Source organism: Lepisosteus platostomus, chromosome 10 (genome assembly GCF_059453375.1).
Source record: "Lepisosteus platostomus isolate fLepPlt1 chromosome 10, fLepPlt1.hap1, whole genome shotgun sequence".
Classification (NCBI taxonomy): domain Eukaryota; kingdom Metazoa; phylum Chordata; class Actinopteri; order Semionotiformes; family Lepisosteidae; genus Lepisosteus; species Lepisosteus platostomus.
The window spans coordinates 54,293,215-54,316,364 of record NC_142620.1 but is presented as its reverse complement, the minus strand read 5'-3'; the positions used below and the strand labels follow the sequence as shown (position 1 = coordinate 54,316,364).

Genomic DNA, 23,150 nt, shown 5'->3' with positions numbered 1-23,150 from the left:
GCTTTTGCAGCTAAGCAACTTGCCTGAATCATTTGACCTATTAAAAGTCACCAGCCTATGATCCAGATAAAACACCAAACAATGTTTTTATCTTTTTATTTACAAGAAGTGAGAAAATGTACAGTTTCTTACATGGGTTACTAGTGCAGTTACAGTCACTTGTGGAGCATGTGCATTAGAAAAAGGAACATCCCATGTGCAGAAATGACATGGTCTCATCACTCTCATATCATTGCATTTGCCCAGTATCTGTAGAAAATGACAATTTCAGGCACTCAATGGGCCTTTTGTTGTAGCTTTTTTTTTTTGAGGGGGAAGGGTCACAGAAACAATTTAAAAGAACCTATAAAAGTCACCAAGCAAAACATGCAGCATTTGCAATAGCAAAGACCTATACACGAAAAAGAGCTGACCCCCTGAAATGCCTAGAGGAAGAAGCACTTGCAGGTGGGATAACCTTCTCTGCTTATAGTGTAGAGCTCTTAACATCCTAAATCAAGTTGAGCTTGGTTTAGGAGTTTTTTACCTCTGGTGTTAATGAGCATTCAAAAACCTTGATTGCTGCCAGAAAACAAAAAAGGTTCCTGCTCTACTTCCATGATCCAAAACTCTTCTGATGTTGCAATATGTAAATAAACTTATAAAAATCTGATCTATATCTTGCCTAGAAAATGCTTGTTCCCAAGAATTAGTCAATTTATAGATCAACAAGAAGCACATAAATATTAAGAATTATTGGATTATTCTATGACAAAATGTTGTTCGTTCATGTAATTTGTGAAAGACTGCTGCCAAGTCACCTGTATTTCACTTCTGAAACGGCTGTGAGTGTAGGGATGTGAAATGCCACAGCTCATATACAATTGTAAAACCAGATGCATACATGTGTAATTGAGAAAGTGACATTAGCAGCTCTTAAAATGGATACCATTATTCTGTAATCCAGAGAGCTCTTCCCTTACACTCGTCAAGAAACTGCAAGACAGGTTGTTTGTCTACGATTTACATCATCAGTTACCTCATTCAACAGCAACAACACACACAGACAAAACCATTTTAAACTCCAGGAACAACGAAAGAAAAAAAAGGCTTGCACTGTGTCAACATGAGCCAGCTGATGAGTAGGACCCTGATCCCTATTACAAGAACGGCCCTTTACAGCTACTGCAACCTGGAACAGAACTGTACACACGTCAGTCTCGACAAAAAAAAAATGAAGAGAACAAAAAATCCTGCTCGAGCTGCATGAGGAAAGACAGAAAAAAAAAATCAGATTTAAAATCTGAAGATTAAGAAACGGACACGCCTGTCGCAAGTAACCCAGGTACAGTGTGGTACATTTACTTCAAGGAAGGTGCAATCCTGTCCAGGAGGCTAGGTTGTGAGTGGTGAGGGAGAAGGCGATGACGACACAGCGGCACTCTATCTTGCAACAATTACGGTACTGATGATGCTAGGAGGAGGAGGAGGAGGATGGCAATTCGGAAACGTGATGTTTATTATTTTTTAAAGAGATGTGTGTCTTCTCTTCCTTCGTCAATCTCGAGGCTGGATACTGTCCACGATGTGTGCGCGCACCCGCGCGAGGTCAACAATCGCGCCAGCTCTGCTCCACTATCGCCGACACGCGTTTCTCGTACTCGCGCTTGTTCTCCTGGTACAGCTGGGCTGCCTGGCTGTTGGCTGGGCTGTTGGGGTTCGGCTCGTCCAGTAAAGACTGGGGGGGCATAAAAAAATGACATTAAAAAAAAACAATGAACGTCTCTGAAGTTTAGCTCGTGACCTAAAGCAGCGTTTCCCCACTGGTGACCCACACGCCTGTTGGTTTTTGTTCCAGCCCAGCCCTCAGTTATACAATCAAACTCCTCATTAACTGAACAACAGGAATAATCTGAACTGTTTGTTCCCAGCTCTTAAGACATGCTGGCGCTTCAGCCATTTTATTTTGCAAGTGAAACAAACTCCTGAACTTGTAGCTAGAAACGGAGGGCAAATGTTCCCTTGAAGGAACCTCTTAGATGAAGTCAGACTTCAATTCTCCAAGGACCAGCAGGTATGGGGGTCACCAGTGCCACGACTGGGAACCACTTCCCTTAAGTCTCGTAGAGCACATTTACATACTCTGATGAAGTTTATTTTCTAGGAAGCCCTCTAGCCACTGAAATTATTTCTACTTTTAGGCCCATATAAAAAGGGGAAACAACGTTCGCTTTCTGCCTGCTATTTGTTTTTCATGCAAGTTAAATTTTATATTCCTTCCCCTCTGGTGTTTGAGTGCCTATTCTTTCCTTTCAAGTGGTAACAAGTTACACATGGTCCTCAGAGAGACGTGTTCTACACATGCGTGATGCTCACATCACCACATCACACTCAGTTGTAAAAGGCAAGGGCCGTGAGTTACAAACAGCAGAGCTCCGGCACATCAACCTGACCGTGTATCAGCTTGTCTGAAATGACCTGACCTGCTTTTATTCCCTAAAAGCTCTACCATTTCAAACATAAGGTGATATAAAATGATTTTCCAAATTCATAAGCCCTGTTTAAAAAAGCAGATGTATTTCCCCAACAGAAGTGACCACTGTTTTTAATAAGAACAAACCAAGACCTTTCAGGTCTACTTGCCTGTATAGAAGTTAAGATTGAGGAAACATCATAAGTTGGACTCCAGCGGTTTTGAAGAATGTCCAGACATATACTACCGTCTGCATAAACTGAAGTAATAACAGAGAAAACCACGATAAATCATACAAAAATAAAGTCAGCTCACCACCAAGTTCACATTTCTACGAGGTGTATCTATTGTCTGGCAACAATTAATGAATAAAATACATTTTTTTTAAATAAACACTTGTAATTTATAAACTTCTGTCTAAATCTGTATTCTGCATGAAATTCTGAACCAGAATCATTTTTAAAAAAATCATTTAAGAAACTATAATGCATATATTTTCTTTAGAAAGAAAATAAATTATGCAACAACTCAAATACTAGACTTTACTTTTTTATAAAGTTTGTATTTACTACATAATGGTTCTTAAACTTACATAAAATGATAAACAAATTCTGATGGGAGGATGGACAGAAATATGAAACAACAACATATATAATCCATAATAAAAGGTAAAACTGAAGGTTTGCACCAACTGCATTGACATCTTTTTACAAAAGTTAATCTTTACAAATATTTCCCACAGTGCACCAAAAGCTTGCCATTTTCTAGAGGCATAAATGTCGTCTACATGCTGTCACGTTAACTGCCACTATAATGAGTGAACTAACTTACCATTTGGATGAAACATTTTTGAAACAAAGCGAACTGTAGGAGGCTTATTGGGATATTCCTCTGTGAATTCTATTGTGAGCTTAAAGGTTCCTGGAAATCAAGAGAAGTCCTACATAAGCTTTTGTTTTTCACCTCCTGCTGCAAAAATATTTAAAACAGCTTAGCAAAAATGGAGATACAAACACCACAAAAAGTAAGAGTATGAAACCTAATCCTGCAACTCAATGAATATAATATTTCAGCATCTCTGAACTCTGGTGTGCACACAGAACTTCTACAGAATTTAAAGATTTTATATTCATCATCATATTCTCAACTCATTAAACATTGGTGCCAACTTCTAAATTTACAGACTTATGCATCTACAATTACTTGCAGAAATACTAATGATTAGAACAATTCCTCCAATAGGCACAGCCTTATTTAACCCTTCTGATATAACAATCACTGAAGAATAGTGCAAAGACGGCATTTCAGCAGAAGGCACAAGTGCAAACTCCATTACAGACAGATCTAAGGTCACAGAACAAGCCAGTCAGTCAAACAGCAAGCAGCGATGGGGCTCCAGTCTTCCAAAGACAGGGAAACGTGGGGTACGTGTATAATTATGAAATGACAGCTTCCAATGCAATCCTTATTTAAAGAAGATCAGCCAATCACCCGCTGCTCCTGCCTTAAATGTTACATCCATGATGTTAACAGTGGTATGTTTAATAATGGCCTCCTAATAATTGGCTTCATTGCTCTGTTCTCCTCCTCAATGATAGCTGCATCGTCCAGGTTGACCACACATTGGTGGTGGTGGTGGAGGGGAATCCCCATGACCTGTAAAGCTCTTTGATTATTAAAATCTTCAAGGCCACACTAGGACTGAATGACCAAATAATGTTTCGAATGGTAAAAAGAAGCAACAGAACTAGACACCAACGCAGCACTTGCAGCAATAAACTGACAAGAGTTTCTGTGTGACCTTTTCCTATGGTGCAAATCCGAGATATTCAGGTCATTACTTAGGGACCTTGGCAGCACAAGGCGTAATCCCTAGCAAGACTTCCTTTTGTCTGGCACCTTCCTCACAGTCGAACTCCCTGCTCCTGGGTGGCACTCCAAACCTAACACAGTTTACTTCCGTACCTTCTGTGCGCTGTGACATCAAAAGCCCAGCTGCTACACTTAAGCCAGAAGGGCAAGGTGCCAGCTCCCCTTACAATGAAACCCGAACACACAGGCTGTGCTCGCTTTGCTGCCCTTTCACCAGCGACTAGTATCTCCACGCACCACTCCAGCGCTGGGGTTTGTGCTCTGCGCCAACAATCCGCTGTCACAAACTGTGCAGGGTGTACAGGAGCAACACACACACACACACCCTGGAATGTCAGACATCCAACTCCACGTGAAACCTTACTTGAATCTTTTGTTCCCTTTCCACGATCAACAAATAACCCTGCATCTGCCAAGCCACTCCATACTGTCAGTCAGAACTAGGTGCAGCAGGGAACTTGGGCTCTCCTGTCTTTCTAGAATTCTGCCAAAGAACAGTGTGCATCTCTCAAACTCCCAGCCTCTTCTTTAGTCTTACCAAAGCCAGGAGGATAAAAAGCACATGGTCTCACCTGCCACTGATTCACTCTGTGTACAGGCCTACAAGAATCCAGCCCAGTTTGGAAAGGACTAGATATTCTCCAGTGAAATCAGACACTTTCTCCCAGCTACAGAAATGAATTCTTTATTTCTGAATTTAAACTCAGATGCACACACCTGGACTTAAGGCCTAGATACTTTATTAAATCTCTTTGCTTAGTCTCTTAAATTATTAACATGCAACAAATACAACATCTTGCTCAGGAATTAATCCAAATAAAAACAAGGGAACAGAAACTGACTCTTAAACGTGACGTTAATATCAGATCTAACCACTCTCTAGAAAAATCCACAATAATTTAACGGCACAATGGTGCCTGGTGCCATTACATATTGAATGAATAAAATCACAATTAGGAACTTACCATCTTCAAATGGTGTTCCCTCGGGGCTACAGAAAGGAGAAAAAAAAGAAAGAATTAGTGAACCTCAAAGCACAAACTAAAAAAGTGTTTTTCTTCCTTTAACAAAGAAAATCTAGAAGGTTAATCTGTGTCAACAGCCCTGAGATTAAAAACTAATCAGCATTTACATCAGAGCTGGTCATTGTAACCTTAGTGGCAACACTATCGGTATGGCTACTGTGAACACAGCATTCATTTCTCAGGTTTTAGATTTCTATAGAAGTGAAACCTGTGGTTCTATTTTTTTAATAAAGCGCAGAAAAAGCATTAAGGAAAACAAATATACCATTACCAGCCTATCGCACACTTTTTTCTTTTGTATGAACAAAGGAAGTCTTAAAAAAATACAGACGTGCAATTATAACAGAAGGAAAAAAGTATAAAAACCTGTCACCAGGTTCCTTCATTGTTATGTTAATAAAGAATGCAAGGCACAGAAACTTATATCACACCCTTTACTCAGCCACCTCATCCGATTGCTCAGAAACAAGGCTGTGGGTTAGAAATGTTTAGTTTGTTTTCTTTGGGTGTGGTTCTACCATTAATCCAGTTACTAAAAACCAGCCTTAATCCCACAGGTAGGAGACACCACACATCAGCGTTGTCTGAACTCCTTTGCATACTCATTTCCATAATTCTCAACCAACAGCCTAGATCTAGGCAGCGTTGATGCCGTCCACCCTTAGACACTGCAAATGATCTTTTTATTTTTTTCTATTTTTCCCCAATAAGGAATTAAGTCTCTGCGATGTGTCTGCTGTTATGGAATAGATTCAGCCCGAACTGAATCCAAGCGCAATTAGAACAGGCCGATGCTGGTCGCAGCTCAAGAGCCCGACAGTGCGGACAGCGGTGTCCGGGACCGGCTCTGGCCCAGGTTCGGAGCCCAGGCACCAGAGTGATCCATGACCCAGCAGAACAACACCGAACCACCGCCTGTTACGCCACTCAAGGCCTGTCGGGGTGTTGTGACGACCTGTTGCGCGACTGACACCCGGGGAAAGTGCATTAACACCACCGGACCGGCCACCGACACAGCAGCGTCTTCTCCACGGACCAGCTGTCGCGCATTGGACTGCAAAGCCCCACTGGAAACAGGCCAGAGAAACGCATAGTCACATTGTATTTTTTTTTTAAAGTACCATCGCTGAACTGATGTCGCTGGTCCGCCTTGAAAGAGCGCACCCGGGACGATTCAATGTAAAGTACGAGAAGAGTATTAAAAAAAGACAGTTGATCGCTTTTTAACATTTCCTGTTGTAGATGTAGACGCGTCACACGACAGGAACAGTCGGCTTCTGTTTTTTTGTGTGTGAGAATCAACTGTGTGATAAACAGGACAAGCAGGACAGGGGGGGGGGGGACGGTCTTCTTTATGTTTTCCTTGGGACATTTCACAACACACACACACACCCCCTTCCCCCCACCAAAAACACAAACAAACCAACAAACTAAGGACAGACTCTGTGTCAGAAACAAAAACGTGTGGCCATGCGGAACAACTCAAATGAAATATCGGTGACGGAGACAGTAACGCAAGACTGCTCCATAAAACGTTGAAGGAAAAAAAGAATCGCGCAATTCCTAAAACGTGTATTTAACGCGAGGTGTCGGATACGTGTCGCGCAGCCAGGTGCTTTAAATAACCACCCTACACCGTGTCACACTTGTTGCCCAGCTGGAAGCACACGGACTGGGTATGAAAGAGACTTCGACAGCGCTGACATCTCTAGAAAAGGGAAGGAAAAAGCCAGCCACTGGCGTAAAGACGCTGTCCGCACAATTGTCTTCACAAACTTCGCTCCCGGGACCCGGTGCTAACCGGCTCTCCCGGCCACAGCGCTTCTCTCCCGGCGGCTGGAAAGGGCAACCGACTCGACTACGAAAAATAAAGGGGGTGGATTAAAAACGCGCACGGCCCGCCACTTACCCGAAAATAACCGCATTCCAGACCATGATGTTGTTCTCCGAGGGCGCTCCGCTGACGCCCGCAGGGGGGTCCTCCTGCAGCCTGATTCACAGAGACAACACAAAATAACACACTGCCTTGTTTTTGAGAGATCCTGTCATCAAAACTCTTCCCTATCCCGGAACGGCCGTTACGCCACATTGCTCGCGTAGGCCCCGCGGTCTCCGCCGCGGCGGACGCTGCGAAACTTGCGTAGCGCTCGGTCCCACTCCGCACAGTTTCTGAATAGTCGCCATGTTCGCCTCCTCTTTTTTTTTTCGGTCGCTACAAAACGCCCGAAGAAGCCTTCGACCCTCTTACCGTTTGAAGTCTCTCATTAAACGCCGTCTAGCTGGGGTTGACATCTTCGTGAAGGGGGAGGGAGGAAAAAAAAAAGTTAAAAATGAAACATAAGGCGGTCGTTTTCTGATTTTAGACGCCGGGAAGTCGAGCGCGACTCGGTTTTTTTAACCCCCCAACCGAAGACGTATCTGACGCCCGTGCGGCTCTGTTTCCCGAGCCGGGATCTCGGAGGACTCAGGGCGATACCAACTCCGCCGCCCTGCCGTGGGGGAGGACCAACCCTATGTGGGCTCGGCCCGGCTCAAAACCACCCAACATTAAATCCCGTTTCCACCGCCCAGGGTCGGGGAAAATAAAGCAGCGGCTGTTCAATTCTCCAGTACTCCGGTTACTGCGAGCTCAAGTTTTGAAAGAGACGTGTTTTGCGCCGACACCCCCCCCCTCCCCGGGTTTCAGAAGCCTATCGATCACAATGTGATTTTTTTTGTTCATTGCTTTGCTGGGTTAGTCTTGGCGTCAAATGTTTACCTGCACGGCTGAAATACTGAGCGTGAACCAGACGTTTTTGCTTCCCCGACAAATGCCCTTTTTTTAAACAGTCCTCTAATTAAAGAAATCACCAAAAAACATGTATACCATGCAAGAGCATTTGACAACCCGAGCCCAATTTATATGCGATTTGCTTTGCAGGTTAATTTTGCTTTATTACAAATCAAGTATAAACGGTATTCACTCAGTGACATCTTTGGCAATCAGTACTAATTTTGTTGTTAAACGATAATCCATACTATAATTTGACAGAAACCGAACATTTATATGTCGCCAAACTATTCAATCTAACAGACGTCTTCCAGGGAATAAGACCAAAAATATGGAACAAGGTCACGATTTCATAGGTAGTTGTGACTATGGATACAGTAATGTCATTAAGTCAAATAAAGCCAAATTTTAGTGTATAGAATCTGAATATTTTTAATTCCAAAAAAAGACAATTAAAATAAATGTAATTTATTGAAAAATGATTAACAAGCATAATCCAAGAAATACCTATGGATAAACACAAGAAATACAAAGTGCCCTCAGCAACTGGTAACGTTCAAAACACTCAATACGGATCACATATTCAGGATTGCTAAAACTCAGTGAATCTGCCCCCATCCCTTTCCATTAAAAACAGGAGAAAATGACTCTAACCATCCAAAAAATAATTCTGTGCGATACTACTCTGAAGCAGAAGTATTTTTTAAAAGTTATAAAAATGACTGTATGTACGTTTTCTAGGCTAACTTGGTCCGTTTACAGTAGAAACCACCATTCCTCCCAAATTAAAATTAAATACTGTACAATAAAGTCTCGCAGTTCACCCCCGTACAGAATCTGCTAAACTGACCAACCTGCTGCTGGTTCAGAAGAGGGTGAAGGAGGATTCTGGGAGGAACACAGAGTCAAGTAGGTCTGGTGTAATAGCAGCATCCGTGTTAAACAGCAGAATCAGAGTTTCAAAGAGTCAACGAGTAACAGACGAGAAATTCACAGTGAGATATTCCTTGTTTTGAGGGGACCACAGCCTGCTGCAAGCAAACTGTCAAGAGAGCACTTTACTGGAACCAGAGCTAAATAAAATCATTTTAATTGCACTTACGCCCTCTCAAACCTAGAGTGGCCATGTGGTCACGGAAGAAACAACCCTGCCACGAGGGGGGGAAAAAAATCTAATTTTGCCTTTTCCACCCATTACGGCTCATATTAATTTATTACTTTGGGTTAATAGGAGTCGATACAGAAAGTAACAAAAAAGGAGACTATAAACATGTAAACATGCTCACTCGATGGGCACCGCAGGAATGTGAAACAACTGATTTTTAACACAAAACGCATCTCTTCTCGTATCTGAGGAAACGAAGAGGGACGTTTTACAGCACGCAGGCTGTGGATGCCTTCGGTGGCGTACGATACAGATGATGAACGGGTTGTGCAAATTTAACTGCACCACTACACAAAAGCATGTTGATGAACCCAGGAGAAGCAGGACATTCCAATACGTCCTGTTCGGACCCTTTCAAGAGTTTAACAACCTTCCAGCTACACTGTGCTTGGCATGTCACCCCAGAGCTCCAAGATGTACTTAGTCTCAATATACAGGCTCTCGGCTCTTGAAGTTGCTTCAGCGCCCCCTTGTGGCGGTTCTGCTCGGGGTCACAGAGGGCTGCTCAGGCAGGACAGGGCTGGCACTTTCAGGGAAGGGTCTTCGGGCACCAGCTTCCTCAACAGGAACGAGAGCAACATCTGCAGAAACAGAACAGGAAGGCTCACACCCCTCTCATTAACCTTGTGATGAGTTAGCCAAGAAACAGAAAAAAAACTGTTCTGTTAATTGGTTTCTTTGGTGCTCCCTCTTTATTCTCTTCTTATAAGCAAAGGTTTTAATTATTATTATTAATAATAAATAATAATAACAATAATAATAATTCCTTACACTTTATAAAGCAATTTTCTGGACACCCCACCCAATTTGCTTTACAGGTCATGGGGATCCCCTTCACCACCACCAGTGTGCAGCCCCACCTGGATGATGCGCCAGTACTCTCCCCACACACCAGCTCTCAGTGGGGAGGAGAGCAGAGTGATGAAGCCAGTTCAGAGATGGGGATCATGAGGAGGCCATGATTGGTAAGGGCCAATGGGAAATTTGGCCAGGACGCCGGGGTTACACCCCTACTCTTTTCAAGAAACCCTGGGAGTTTTAATGACCACAGAGAGTCAGGACCTCGGTTTTATGTCAGATCCAAAGGACGGCGCCTGTTTACAGTACAGTGTCCCCGTCAGTATACTGGGGCATGAGGACCCACACAGACTACAGGGTGAGCGCCCCCTGCTGGCCCCACTAACACCACTAGAGTTATACACAAAGTGCCGCTATCATCATGTCTGGCATTACTCCGTGTCCTGTACAGAGATCTACTCACATAAACCAGCTTCTTGTTCTCTGCTTCGTTTTGGAAGACATCAAGTATGGCATCGACGTCGCTTTTATTTAAGACTTTTTTTAAATCTGAAAAAAGGAGAAAGGGCCGGCGTTAACACATCGCCCCCCAGGCCCGGCTCTGTGGGGCCGGGCGGGAGTGGGGGGGGGGGGCGCGCGGCACACTCACACGGCACTTTGGTCTGCAGCAGCTCCCGTGCCTTCTGCTTGGTCTCGGCCCTCTGCTCGGCGGTCCTCTCCGGGGCCGGGCTGGGGCCGGGGCTGGGGCCGGCCGGCTGCCCCGCGGGCCACTGTTTCTCCCGCAGCGTGTCGATGTAGGAGGCCAGCCGGGCCTCCGTGAGGTTCAGGGTCCTGAAGTAAGCGTCCAGGTTCCTGGAGAGCGGCAGACACGCACAGACGTCTGGCACGGCAGGCAACATCAGTTATTCCGAATCATCAGTTATTGCTTGAAGGCCTTGAGTTATTACAGGGTGATTGAAACACGTGCCACTATCCGTTTAGAATTTCCTGGCCTGATTTCTGAGTTACCATCATGAGCGAGCGCGACACGCAATTGCTGAAGAGTTCGCTTCTCGGCTCCTTACATCAGCGGAGGCATTCTGCTGAGGTCCTGAGCGACTGTGGTTTCCTTCTATGCCGACGGCACACTGCAGGCTGCTGGCCGGTTATGACATCGCACAGCCTTGCCTTGTCAGCCCTTCCTCACCTCCTGCAGCACCAGGGCTTCTCATTCTCTGCAGTTAGTCTTCCTCACTTCCACAGTTTAACAAAAGCATTAGCCTTCAACTAGCTACAGAAGAAAAAAGAAGTCTACTTACTTCTCCAAGTTCAGCACCGGCAGTTTGCAAACAAAACGAGCCAGGTTAACAAAGATATTCCCTGGAAGAAAATGACAAACATTTACGTAAGGTTTCATATAGCAGATTCAAACCGTTTTTATTTAATCGCCCTCAGTGCAGATAACGGACTCTTAAACTGCCATTTTGAAAAGAGAATAATTAAGAATTAAATTCTTTAGTCATTTGTGTCACTGACAGATGTGTTTCATGAACCCTGCGTGCGCGTGCGCGCTGCGATGGACTGGTGTCCTGTCCAGGATGTACCCTGCCTTGCTGGCCAAATTAGGCTCTGTTACATATTGTGGATTTGAAAACGGATCGATGGATTGTGTTTGATTCAAAGACCTATACTGCAAAAACTGTTTGCTCCAGAGTAAACAGATCTCATACAAATTCAGATGTGGTAAACAGGGTTTCACAAGCAAAGGCAGTACACACAAAGAACCACAGGCAGTGGGACACCTTTTTCCCTGGCTCATCCTACACAGAAGAGCACATTAAGCCACAGTGCAACTGGAACGTGTTGGAATCGGGAATCACTTGTGTGCAGTCTCGGGACATACCCCCCATCTCCTTGAGCAGATCGCAGACAGCAGCGGAGATGTCCAGGTTGCTGGTCTTGTTCTGCTGCTGCTCCTGGCCCTTCTTCTCGTTCCTCTCCTTGCTCTCCTGGGCCTGTTCTCCGGTGGCCGGGCCACGCCCGGGCCCTCTCGGAAACCGGCTGGCTTTTTTCATCTTGAAACTTTTGAAGGGGGCAGTCGGGCCGTCCCCAGAACTGCGCTGCAGGGCATCGGCTGAGACGGAGAGCCGTTTGCTGAGGGGACAAGGTTCTGGCAGATCCGCTTGACCAGGGTGCCAGTCGGGCCGGAGTTCCCTGAATTCCAGGTTAGAGTGGCTCGATTCTGCTGCACCAGCTCCGCCTGGCCAGGGGACTCTGGCAGACCCATCACCTGCTCGGGCGTCTCTGTTTCTGCTGCTGTCTGCTGGCTCTTTGGTGTGGGCGCTGGGGAGGCTGGCAGGACAGGAGCCAAGGACGTCTCCGGAGCTCCCAGTGTCCGTTTCCAAGCCCACACCTGGGCTGTCACCATCCAGGCACTGTGGCACCCCATTGGGGCATTCAATACCATCTCTACTGCCACCCTGAGGATGACAAGCAAGCCACTGGGTACCAGGTGAGTCACATTCCCTGAACCACACACTTTATAACTGGCAGCTGCACTTCAAGTGGCAGACTAATGCAGACACCTTTCAAAACACAAACCCCAGGATAACAGCCTTCTAAACCATCGCCAGAGTGCGAATGCATTTGATTCTACCACAGCACAGGCAAGGAGATGACTAGGGCACCTTGTCACAAGAACAAACTTCCAATTTTGCCTCGATCAAGGACCTTCTTAAAATGATTCAAAAATTCAATTAAACTTAGAACAGAAAATAAATATATCAATGGAAGTGAAAGATTTTTTTTCTCCCCTACGGCCACAGTCTGTTTCTGACAAAAAACACCTTTGTCTGTGTTGGATCAAACTTAACAAAACTCTGATTTTCTGCTTTAACATCTCAGATGGGAGATGATCCAGTCAGGTCTGCAGTGCTGCACTGTGGTTTTGTTCTTTTGTACATTCTGTAAGTGCTTTATAATGGGCCTGCTCTTCCAGCGGCGGCCAGGAGAGGGCAGCAGTGTGCGGACGGGGCAGGCTGTACCTCCTCCTCCTGTGGTGGGGTGAAGAAGGACACCAGGCTGCACAGCAGGTCCCACATCCCTCCCAGGGGCTCGCCCGAGTGAAGCAGCTTCTCGAAGGGGCACAGGAACTGGAAGACCTCCTGGCTCGACCCCTGCGGGCTCTTCGAAACCAGCTCCTGTGCAAGACAGAGGGGAAAAAAACAACAGAGCTGTGGGACCACTGAACTTTTCATGTCAGAAACGGGGCTCAGGGTGTTCCTGAGATGCGCTGTACCTGTAAAAACTCTTCGAGCTTCGCCCTCATCTTCTCTCGAACCTCAGCATCCGCTGCCTGCTCCTTACTTTCCAGAACATCCGATATTGACGGTAAGTTAGGAGTCTGGAAAAAAACGAACATCTTAATACAGAGCGACAAAATTGACTGTAACCAATCCCTTTAAACCAGCTCTCCCTAATCACAATCCCCCTGTCCACTGCTGATGGACTTCACTCCAGCTAGACTCTCGGTTACTTAACCGGCCCTTGTTTGACCCAATGACTTTCTTAATTAGAGCATTTCAAATGCTTCCGCCTTCTGAAATTTGAAGGTGTCGGAGTGCGAAGTCGTTCGTCTGCTGGATATCTCACTGGTGGTGGTTTCCAGACTGAAAATGTGCTCCTGTGACTGGCATGAACCCACCCCTCACCTCCTGCAGACTGTGATAAAGAGCCTGGAAGTTTCTCAGGGACTTCCTCACGTCCCACTGCAGAGCATCGGCATTGTCCTTCTCCTCCAGGTGCACGGTGAAGATCAGCTCCTGGTTCTCCTCCAGGACCTGCAGTGCAAGACAGAGGCTCCGCTGGAGTCATACTGGGTGGGCAAAAATGATGACGAAGCCCGAGAGATTCGCTGTCTTCAAGCACTAAAAATGTAGTATAGTGTGTATTTTTTCACACTATGCAGTTTAGACATACAGTAGGGAAAGGGTGAGATTAATCAGCCAGGGCTCTCACTGCAAAACGGTGACCCCCTACGACCTCATGCAGACATACAGGGCAGCGGGGGAGAGATCCGCCTCTTGTCAAATCAGCACTCCTGCAAGGGGCTGTGCTGCCTGTGTGCAAAGGCAAGTGGATGGAATGTGGGAAGGAAGGCGGGGCTAGAGAAGTCTCCACCTCCACCGTCTCCCATGTGCGCTCTCAGGCTACATCTCCATGTGTCGAGAAGAGAAACAGAACTGGCTATTCCAGATTGGGTGGGTTGTCTGCAACAATGATAACTAGCCATTCTAAATTTAAGAAAAAAAGCACAATATTAAGTCACGCATTTATACAATCAATACAGGTTTGGCTTTGCAAATCCAATAATAGATAAGTTTGTCACTCAGGGCGTGACGCCATACCTCAGTAACCGTCACCTTCCAGGATCCAACACACCACATTTCGTAGGGCAGCTTGAACTCCATCATGTCCTCGGAGAAACTGTCCATGCTGTCAGTCTCCAGCTCTGTGCCTTCCTACACTCCCACACGGACAACACAGTATCTTAAGTGCGCATCAGTATTTCATCCAGATGCATCTAACATAGAAATGTCTATTTCAAGTCCAGAGATCAAACTCTTTCGTCACCTTCCTATAGGCACACTATTGTAGTCTAAATCTTTTAAGCATGTTCAATAATATTCCAATTTAAATCACACATATACTGCAGAGTTTATTTAAACAGAGGAATGCCACTGCCAAAATACCTGAAGCAACTGATATAAAATGCTCTCTGTGCCCGTCAGTTTCCTTCTGGTCAGCTGTAGGTGATCAGTGAGAAGAAGACAGATAGCAAGTCTCTTACACTACAGGAGTCGTCCTGACTGGCGGTGGACTGCTCCTCCAGGTCTTCGGCAGACTGGCTGGTCTGGATTAATAGTGACCTGGGCTCCAGGCCCCCCGCGTGGTCAGAGCCATCGCCCTGCTTCTCACACGCCACCGTCTTGCGCTTCTTCCTGTCCTTGGGCTTCAGCTTCTGGAGGACCTTAGACAGGTGCTCCTTAATCTTCTGACCTGGGCGAGGAACCAACACAGTGCAGAGAAACTTTCGACTGCTCCACCAAGCTTGTGGGCGCACTTAAAAGGGCACTTAAAAAATCTAGCAAACATGTCTGAGAACTGTTTTGACCACCTTAGGCTTCATGACATTTTTCAAACAAGCAACACAAGCAATTTAGCCAAATTATCTTCTCTCACTGCAGCCCTTCTGACATTCTCTCACCTTTCTTCTTCTTATTGGGCTGATCGTTCAGAGCGCTGTCTGCACTCTCTGCCGTTCTGGGAACAAACCGACACAAAAACATCATGACACCAGATGAAAAATACAAATTTGCAAGCGCCTGTGTCAGAAAATGTTAAGAAAAATAGGTTCTTATGGGAGAAATGTAACAACAATCAACATCAATATTTTAATTTTCTAACTTTACTGTATGTTATCCTAAGATATTCGGTTATTGAAAATACCAATAGTTGTAGCACAGGTTTTTGTACATTGAACTTTGAGATTCCTCCTTTGTTAATTATAAATAACAAACCCTGTATTTTAGGAGTTGACTTGGATGACAAAAATGGGGATGGAAAAAAAATGAGAAAGATGCCATTCAGTAACATGGGATCTCTCTACAAGTCTACGATTTCCAGTGAGAGAGGGCTTTACTTTCAAGTTTTAGTTGCATTACTTGTGAAATAATTAGTGTTCTGGTAGAGAGGAAGGGAGGAAAATGAGACATGTTGACAATGTTTCGAGGAACCAGTTTAAACATTTCTATTGGCCTCTTTTACCTAGGAAGCCACTGGAGAACTGATTCTCACTTGTAAGCATGATGACCTGGAGACTCGTTTCTACAGCAGGGTCTTTACCGGAGCGATCCGAATCAAGTGCCTTGGCCATGGCTACCACAGCACCTGTTCGGAGCCTGGAGTCCAGACCCTGCTGACGTGAGAGCGCGGCACAGAGGAGGAAGCTTGCACAGACACTGGAAAAGTGACCCGTCTGCTCCAGGGAGCAAGTGGTTTCACTCACTCTCCTCCCCTGTGGTCTTCCCGTCCGGGACACTCCTCCGGCTCTGCGCTGGCCCTCTCCTCTGCAGCACTCTGGGGCAGGACAGTGTCCAGGCAGCTCACCACCAGCTGGTTCAGGTTGTCAGGGGCTGAGAACCACCTGACCAGCATCTGCAGTACTGATGGGAAAACAACCAAGGCCACATTACAGACCAAGTCGGCAAGCCTCTCGTACTGTAGATGAAGTCTTTATCGGAGGCTAACAAAGACTTTCTGTCCAGCCAGAGTGAATAGCTGCAATAAACTGGAGAACTTCGTAAACAGCACATTCACCACATGGAGAATGAAGACAGTGTCTGAATGGCAGGGGATTCCAACCTGTTCTGGCTGTAAAGAAACTACAAGTATCCAACGCTACTGCTGCTGGGTTGGATATTTGCCGTCTAGTCTTCCTCCGAAGGAAGAAGCGTCCCTTTGTTTCTGATCACACCAAACCCATCCAACCTCTTTTTTTTCCTATCACAATAAACTTTATTTCATGAAAAACCTCTCACAATAAGTACACACTCTAACAAATGATTAAACGTACATCAATGAAAAACTTTCGGATTCGGGTGATTGTCCATTATCAATCAGTGCACGTGGATGATGGGGCTGGATCTGCACAATGAGAGAGTCCCTCCAAGCCCCACCACTCTACCACTTCCCCGTCTTCTCGTCGTTTCCCTGTCCTCCGCCGGAGCTCAGGGGACTGGGCCTAAAGTCCCTCCCAGCGCTCCCTCGCCATCCAACCTCTTTTACTGCACTAGTCCTGGTCAGCCCCCAGTCCCCAATGTTCCCAGTGCTCCCAGGCCAGACTCACAGGTGAGGATGGGGATGCAGATCAAGCCGAACCCAGAACCCCGGTCCCACCTCTCCAGTGACCGCAACCCTGCCGGTTGACCACACGGCCTGCTGACCATCGATGGGGTTCCACACCCCAAGCCGCCTGACCCCCCCCTTCTGAGAACCCGTGCATCATGGGTAGCGCGCTGTGCCTTTAGGAGTGTGCGGAGGAGGGCCGAGGCGCTCACCTTTCAAAGCCACAATTTCGTTTAAGACGCACTGGATGCACTCCTGGCGCCAGAACGGGGCAGGAAGCAGGTTGCGGACCAGCGCCGAGGCGAACGTCCTCAGAACGGCCAGCTCCTCCGCGCGGGACGGGAACAGCTCCCTCCTGACGGGCACACGGGCACACACACAGCGGGACAGCGGGTCACACCCGTGTCCGCACACCAGCCGCTGTACGAGCGAGAAAGGACACCTCCAAAACTACTCCTCGAGAGGCCGAGAGCCTGTTTTCAGTGATTTAGGAGTGCATGAAAAGGAATACCAAAACCTCACTGCTGTGCCGACTGAAAACCTCACAGCTGTGCCGACTGAAAACCTCACTGCTGTGCCGACTGAAAACCTCACTGCTGTGCCGACTGAAAACCTCACTGCTGTGCCGACTGAAAACCTCACTGCTGTGCCGACTGAAAACCTCACTGCTGTGCCGACTGAAAACCTCACTGCTGTGCCGACTGAAAACCTCACTGCTGTGCCGACTGAAAACCTCACTGCTGTGCCGACTGAAAACCTCACTGCTGTGCCGACTGAAAACCTCACTGCTGTGCAGACTGAAAACCTCACTCCTGTGCCGACTGAAAACCTCACTGCTGTGCCGACTGAAAACCTCACTGCTGTGCCGACTGAAAACCTCACTGCTGTGCCGACTGAAAACCTCACTGCTGTGCCGACTGAAAACCTCACTGCTGTGCCGACTGAAAACCTCACTGCTGTGCCGACTGAAAACCTCACTGCTGTGCCGACTGAAAACCTCACTGCTGTGCCGACTGAAAACCTCACTGCTGTGCCGACTGAAAACCTCACTGCTGTGCCGACTGAAAACCTCACTGCTGTGCCGACTGAAAACCTCACTGCTGTGCAGACTGAAAACCTCACTCCTGTGCCGACTGAAAACCTCACTGCTGTGCCGACTGAAAACCTCACTGCTGTGCCGACTGAAAACCTCACTGCTGTGCCGACTGAAAACCTCACTGCTGTGCCGACTGAAAACCTCACTGCTGTGCCGACTGAAAACCTCGCTCCTGTGCGGACTGAAAACCTCGCTCCTGTGCGGACTGAAAACCTCACTCCTGTGCGGACTGAAAACCTCACTCCTGTGCGGACTGAAAACCAAAAAGCCTGAGCAAACTGGCTCACTTTGCAGGATCAAGCATTGTGTTTCAATTTGAGAGACCACTTTCTTATTGTAAGAAATCAGGAGGCAGCCTGCATCATCACACTTCTGCACTGGCACGTCTCTGGGTGACTTAGGCCATCTCAGGAGGTTGGTCATTATAGCACCATGCAGTGCCTCCTAGGAATTCTACAACAGACACCAGGACGACCATTCTCCAGTTCATCCACCAGTTCTCCATGTTTATAGTCTCTTGACTTCATCTTAAGATACTAGGGACCATAACTGCGAAACGTGTACTATTGTTCATCCCCCATGCTGGGAGAAAGATTAATCTTCTCTGAAGAACAGCTTAGAGCATTTCTCCTCAAGGCATAAACAAAGTCAACTCCTAGGATTACTGCAGTATCCACAGAGAAACAAGACGACAGAGGAGGACTCAAGGGAAAACCCAGGGAAAGGCATTAAAAGCTGAGAACAGTTATACTTTAACTGTGATCTCCACTCAGACAGAAGACTCTATCATCCCTCAGCACTGACAACAGACACCCTCTAGAACCTGTGTTACTGAGACAACAGATGTCATTGTTTTTACGAAAATAATTTGTTGTTTATGAAGCACAGCACTTTAATCACGCCATTACAGCGCAATCATGGTTTTTAGCGGACTGCATCTCCAAAGGAAAGTTACAGATGGGAAGTTACAGAGACTGTTTAAACACGTGTTCCCATAATATCTCACTGTGTTCTGGTGTTATCACAGAGGAACAGCGGCTTTTAAGAAGTCAACAAGGATGGTTATCATCTCCAGTATTTATAGTACATTAACTCTTTAGTTACACTATACCGGAAGACAAATCTACATCCAATAAAAAAGCGATAATGTCAAACTTTTTTTGTTCATTGGGCCAACTTTGCAGCTTTAAGCCCTGAAAAACACAGGCTTTTACAACCAAGTGCCTGGCAGAGCCACGGATTCAGGAGCGACACACAGAGGAAATAAAACACTCTCCAGAGGAAGATCTCAACTGGCACGGAGTCCTTGCGTTTGGACAGTGAAAGTGACACAAAGAAGCCGAACACTAAACGTAACCAGCGCAGTCAATCTCACACAGCACACCGCCCCCCGGAGACAGCCCAGGCGGCTGCGTCACCTCTCCTTCTGCTTGGTGTTCTTCAGGTGCTGGGTGAGGATCCTGAGGGAGCCCACGCAGAGAACGCATGTTTCCATCTTCCAGGCACGGGCGATGATGTACTCCACCGCCAGGTCGAACTCCCTCTGCAGAGCCTCATAGAGGGGCTGGCCGTCCTCGGGGGCATCATACCAGGCCAGGATGAACTGTGCGTACACGCACTGGAATACTGGGGAACACAGAGCACGCACACTGGAGTACCGAGGAACAGAGAGCACGCACACTGGAGTACCGAGGAACAGAGAGCACGCACACTGGAGTACCGAGGAACAGAGAGCACGCACACTGGAGTACCGAGGAACAGAGAGCACGCACACTAGAGTACCGAGGAACACAGAGCACGCACACTGGAGTACCGAGGAACACAGAGCACGCACACTAGAGTACCGAGGAACAGAGAGCACGCACACTGGAGTACCGAGGAACACAGAGCACGCACACTGGAGTACCGAGGAACACAGAGCACGCACACTGGAGTACCGAGGAACACAGAGCACGCACACTGGAGTACTGTGGAACAGAGAGCACGCACACTGAGGTACCGAGGAACACAGAGCACGCACACTGGAGTACCGAGGAACACAGAGCACGCACACTGGAGTACCGAGGAACACAGAGCACGCACACTGGAGTACCGAGGAACACAGAGCACGCACACTGGAGTACCGGGGAACACAGAGCACGCACACTGGAGTACCGAGGAACACAGAGCACGCACACTGGAGTACCGGGGAACACAGAGCACGCACACTGGAGTACCGGGGAACACAGAGCACGCACACTGGAGTACCGGGGAACACAGAGCACACACACTGAAGTACCAAGTGTGAGATTTTTGTGAGATGGTTCACAAAGAACACAAAGAACATTCAATGTTATAAATGCCCCAGTGAAGCTTCAGGGGTGACTTGTTCAGCAAACACTTGGGGCAACAGCCTACCCTGCCTTAGAGCAGTCTTCACCACTGGGTAGTCAGCCTGCGGGCACAGAGCCTGGATCCTAGAGTCAGTCTCAACAATGCAAGTCATGCTTTCTTCACCCTCGGTTTCCTGTGGAAACCCACAAGAGCTATTTTTCAACAGAGAAATTCAACTTCAGGCTTAACACACAGAGTAAAGTACTGGGTACATCTTGAGGAAGTGAAGATCATCAGTATCAGTATGAGTAACCTCTATAAACACAGTACAAAGATGGGTAAATAATTTTTCATTTGGCTGAATAGCATACGACATGGAAACACAGAGCAACAACTCGTGTGTTTTTTTTTTAAATCAGGCGTTCCGCATAATTTTAAAAAGCATTTCTCAATAGATAAGATTTTGTCATTCTGAACTTTGTGCATACAGCACAGCCGCACAGTACTGCCATCTCTCCAGTATATTTTTTTAGCCTCTGTGATCAGTGCAGCTACAGAAAGTTTCAGTAGCTGAACAAACGCTGCTTACGTACTAAGCAGATACCGGTTTTATCTGCAACTTACCGTGCCGAGCGTCTCCACCGCCGCGTCCGTCTGAGTGCTTGTTTCGGCTAGGCTGTCCTTCGGGGTAACCGTGAACCCAAACCACCACCAGGTACACAGAAATGCCACCTGAATCGCGGCACCCCAACTTTCGAAGAAGCATGCTGATGAGACCAACAAGCCGACGACGAGTGCCCAGCCGAAGTCCATGTCGGAGATCAAGCGCACCGCGGTCGGTCCTAGTCAGTCCGCTGTCGTGCTTCGCATGCCGGCTGGAGGCTGGGCAGCATGTCTCCCTCAAGCGCTCTCGATTGTAGTATTTTTTTTAATTTTATTTCACCATTCGCTGAAACACGAAACTGTTCATCAGAAAGGGGGGGGCAAGTCTGCAATTCCTCAAAGGAGAAGACGCTTCAGTCAGAAAGGAAGAGCCGGATTGGTCAGATGACTGTGAAGAGAGCACCTCGATGCGGAAGCGCCTGCGGTCGGTGTCACGCTGGTACGGCACTCACACAGGTGAGCCTGTAAACAAACCGGGCGGTTAAACACAGCACCTCATTAATATGTCGTTCTTATCATTAATGAAATAGATTTTAATCGCCCACCAGTTTTCTTTTTATGCACCAGTATGTGACTTTAAGTGACCGGTACATGAAAAGGTTTTCTTTTTCTGCATTGCATGAGGACTTTGTAATCAAATAACAGTTCTGAAGCAAGGTCACGTTTATTTTTAAATAACATTTAAATCAACGTTTTTTTTTTGTCTTGGGAAGTTGTACAGGGTATTCGTTTTGTTCATAAATCAATGGGTTATGAACTTCATAACTGCTAGTAAAAGTTATTTTGACGGTGGAAAGAGGTTACTTCAGTTTGCCTTGTTATTGAACATACAGTCCCTGATCATTTCGGTTGATCTCAAAGATGTCACCCACATCTTTCGTGTACCTTAAATAGCTGATTTTAGTACAGACTATCTCCCTTTGTAAACATTACAAGTGTTTTGGGCCTTAGGGAGTCTAATTAAATATCAAAGTGTTTAAGATCGTTCAGGCTAACACATCAACTGTCTATAAATTCTGCTTTACCCAACAGAAACAAGCCATGACATCCTGGGTCTGTAAATAGCATTAGATTTTATAGTAGTTCAGGTGGGGAGCTGCGTCAGCATGAGTATTCTGCAGAGGAACAAGTAACAGGTTTATTCCTGCTGAAAAGAGAAGAGAGAAAACACAACGTTTCGGCTGTGAAGCTTTCTTCAGGCGTGAGGTGTGACTATTTTATACTGCAGTTTCATCTGGGTGATCGGATGATACACGTACAGTACAAGTAAAGCCTACAAGTATATTTTCTAAATTACCATTACTAATCCCTTCTACTTACCCAGTTGATACTCACATCTGTGTGCACATGAATCAATTAATCAAGCTATCCAGGTAGCACTGACAACACTCTCTCAGATTGAAGCTCAGAGGACAATTCTTTATCTCAACCATGATGAGACTCATGCTAGTTCATGCTATTTGGCTCCTCCCAGCAGGTTTGGAGAAAAGCAGTGTGGGTAACTTGGGCGCAGAATACTCTGCAGACATTGATTTTTCAACTTGAAAACACTGCCCGGATTTGTTCCGCGTTGCCTGTGTTCCTCGTTGAGGAAGTGGTCCTTTGCTTTTGCTTCTTCGAAGACTGGCTATTGCTGCACCCTTCTTGCGGGAGTGTCTCACACGGCACTTCACAAGACATTCAGAATCTGATGGAGAGTGCATGTGGCAGTGAGCACATCACTCCTGTCCTGGGGTCCTTGCACTGACTTCCTGACAGGTTTTGAGTTCACTTTAAAACCCTTCTGCGTTCAATGAAGACCCTACAAGGTATGGCTCTTCGGTATCGAGTTGATATTTTACCTCTTTATTCCCCTCTGAGCCTCTGTCCTTATTGATCTGACCCTGGCTGGCTGCGTGTCCACTATCTGTCTGCCCTCAGAGGGTGATTATTTCTATCCAGCACCTCTGGAATCCAAGTCATCACTTTATGTCAAGAGGAGGCAAATGTAACAAATGTGTGATCTATATTAGCCCATTTTTTTTACTTGTGCTTTTTTCTTGCACAAGTTCAAGGTTTAAGTTCCTGTGAATTGTTCACATTTTCGAAAAGCCTTGGCACAATTTGCTCTG

The 23,150-nt window shown here is 46.4% G+C and overlaps 3 protein-coding genes across 3 annotated transcripts in view; 1 reads left to right on the top strand and 2 right to left on the bottom strand.

Moving 5' to 3' along the window:
• The window catches only part of septin6 (septin 6), a 65,390-nt gene that overhangs the window by 34,189 nt on the left and 8,051 nt on the right, over positions 1 to 23,150 (top strand). The gene's annotated exons all lie outside the window — the stretch shown is intronic.
• ube2a (ubiquitin-conjugating enzyme E2A (RAD6 homolog)) lies at positions 83 to 7,910 on the bottom strand. Its single transcript, XM_088597377.1, has 6 exons — positions 7,598 to 7,910; positions 7,259 to 7,339; positions 5,290 to 5,315; positions 3,284 to 3,373; positions 2,623 to 2,711; positions 83 to 1,717 (listed from the first exon to the last, which is right to left on the bottom strand). Exons 1-6 carry the CDS (start codon positions 7,639 to 7,641, stop codon positions 1,589 to 1,591), a joined length of 459 nt encoding a protein of 152 aa, XP_088453503.1. The 5' UTR covers positions 7,642 to 7,910; the 3' UTR covers positions 83 to 1,588.
• On the bottom strand, positions 8,572 to 21,480 carry LOC148654095 (uncharacterized). The gene is made up of 16 exons (XM_088597334.1): positions 21,001 to 21,480; positions 20,461 to 20,569; positions 19,482 to 19,689; positions 17,180 to 17,322; positions 16,129 to 16,285; positions 15,328 to 15,383; positions 14,911 to 15,119; positions 14,468 to 14,581; positions 13,772 to 13,900; positions 13,360 to 13,464; positions 13,106 to 13,261; positions 11,965 to 12,541; positions 11,381 to 11,441; positions 10,732 to 10,934; positions 10,546 to 10,631; positions 8,572 to 9,865 (listed from the first exon to the last, which is right to left on the bottom strand). The coding sequence occupies exons 1-16, from the start codon at positions 21,187 to 21,189 to the stop codon at positions 9,776 to 9,778; spliced, it is 2,592 nt and encodes an 863-aa protein (XP_088453460.1). The 5' UTR covers positions 21,190 to 21,480; the 3' UTR covers positions 8,572 to 9,775.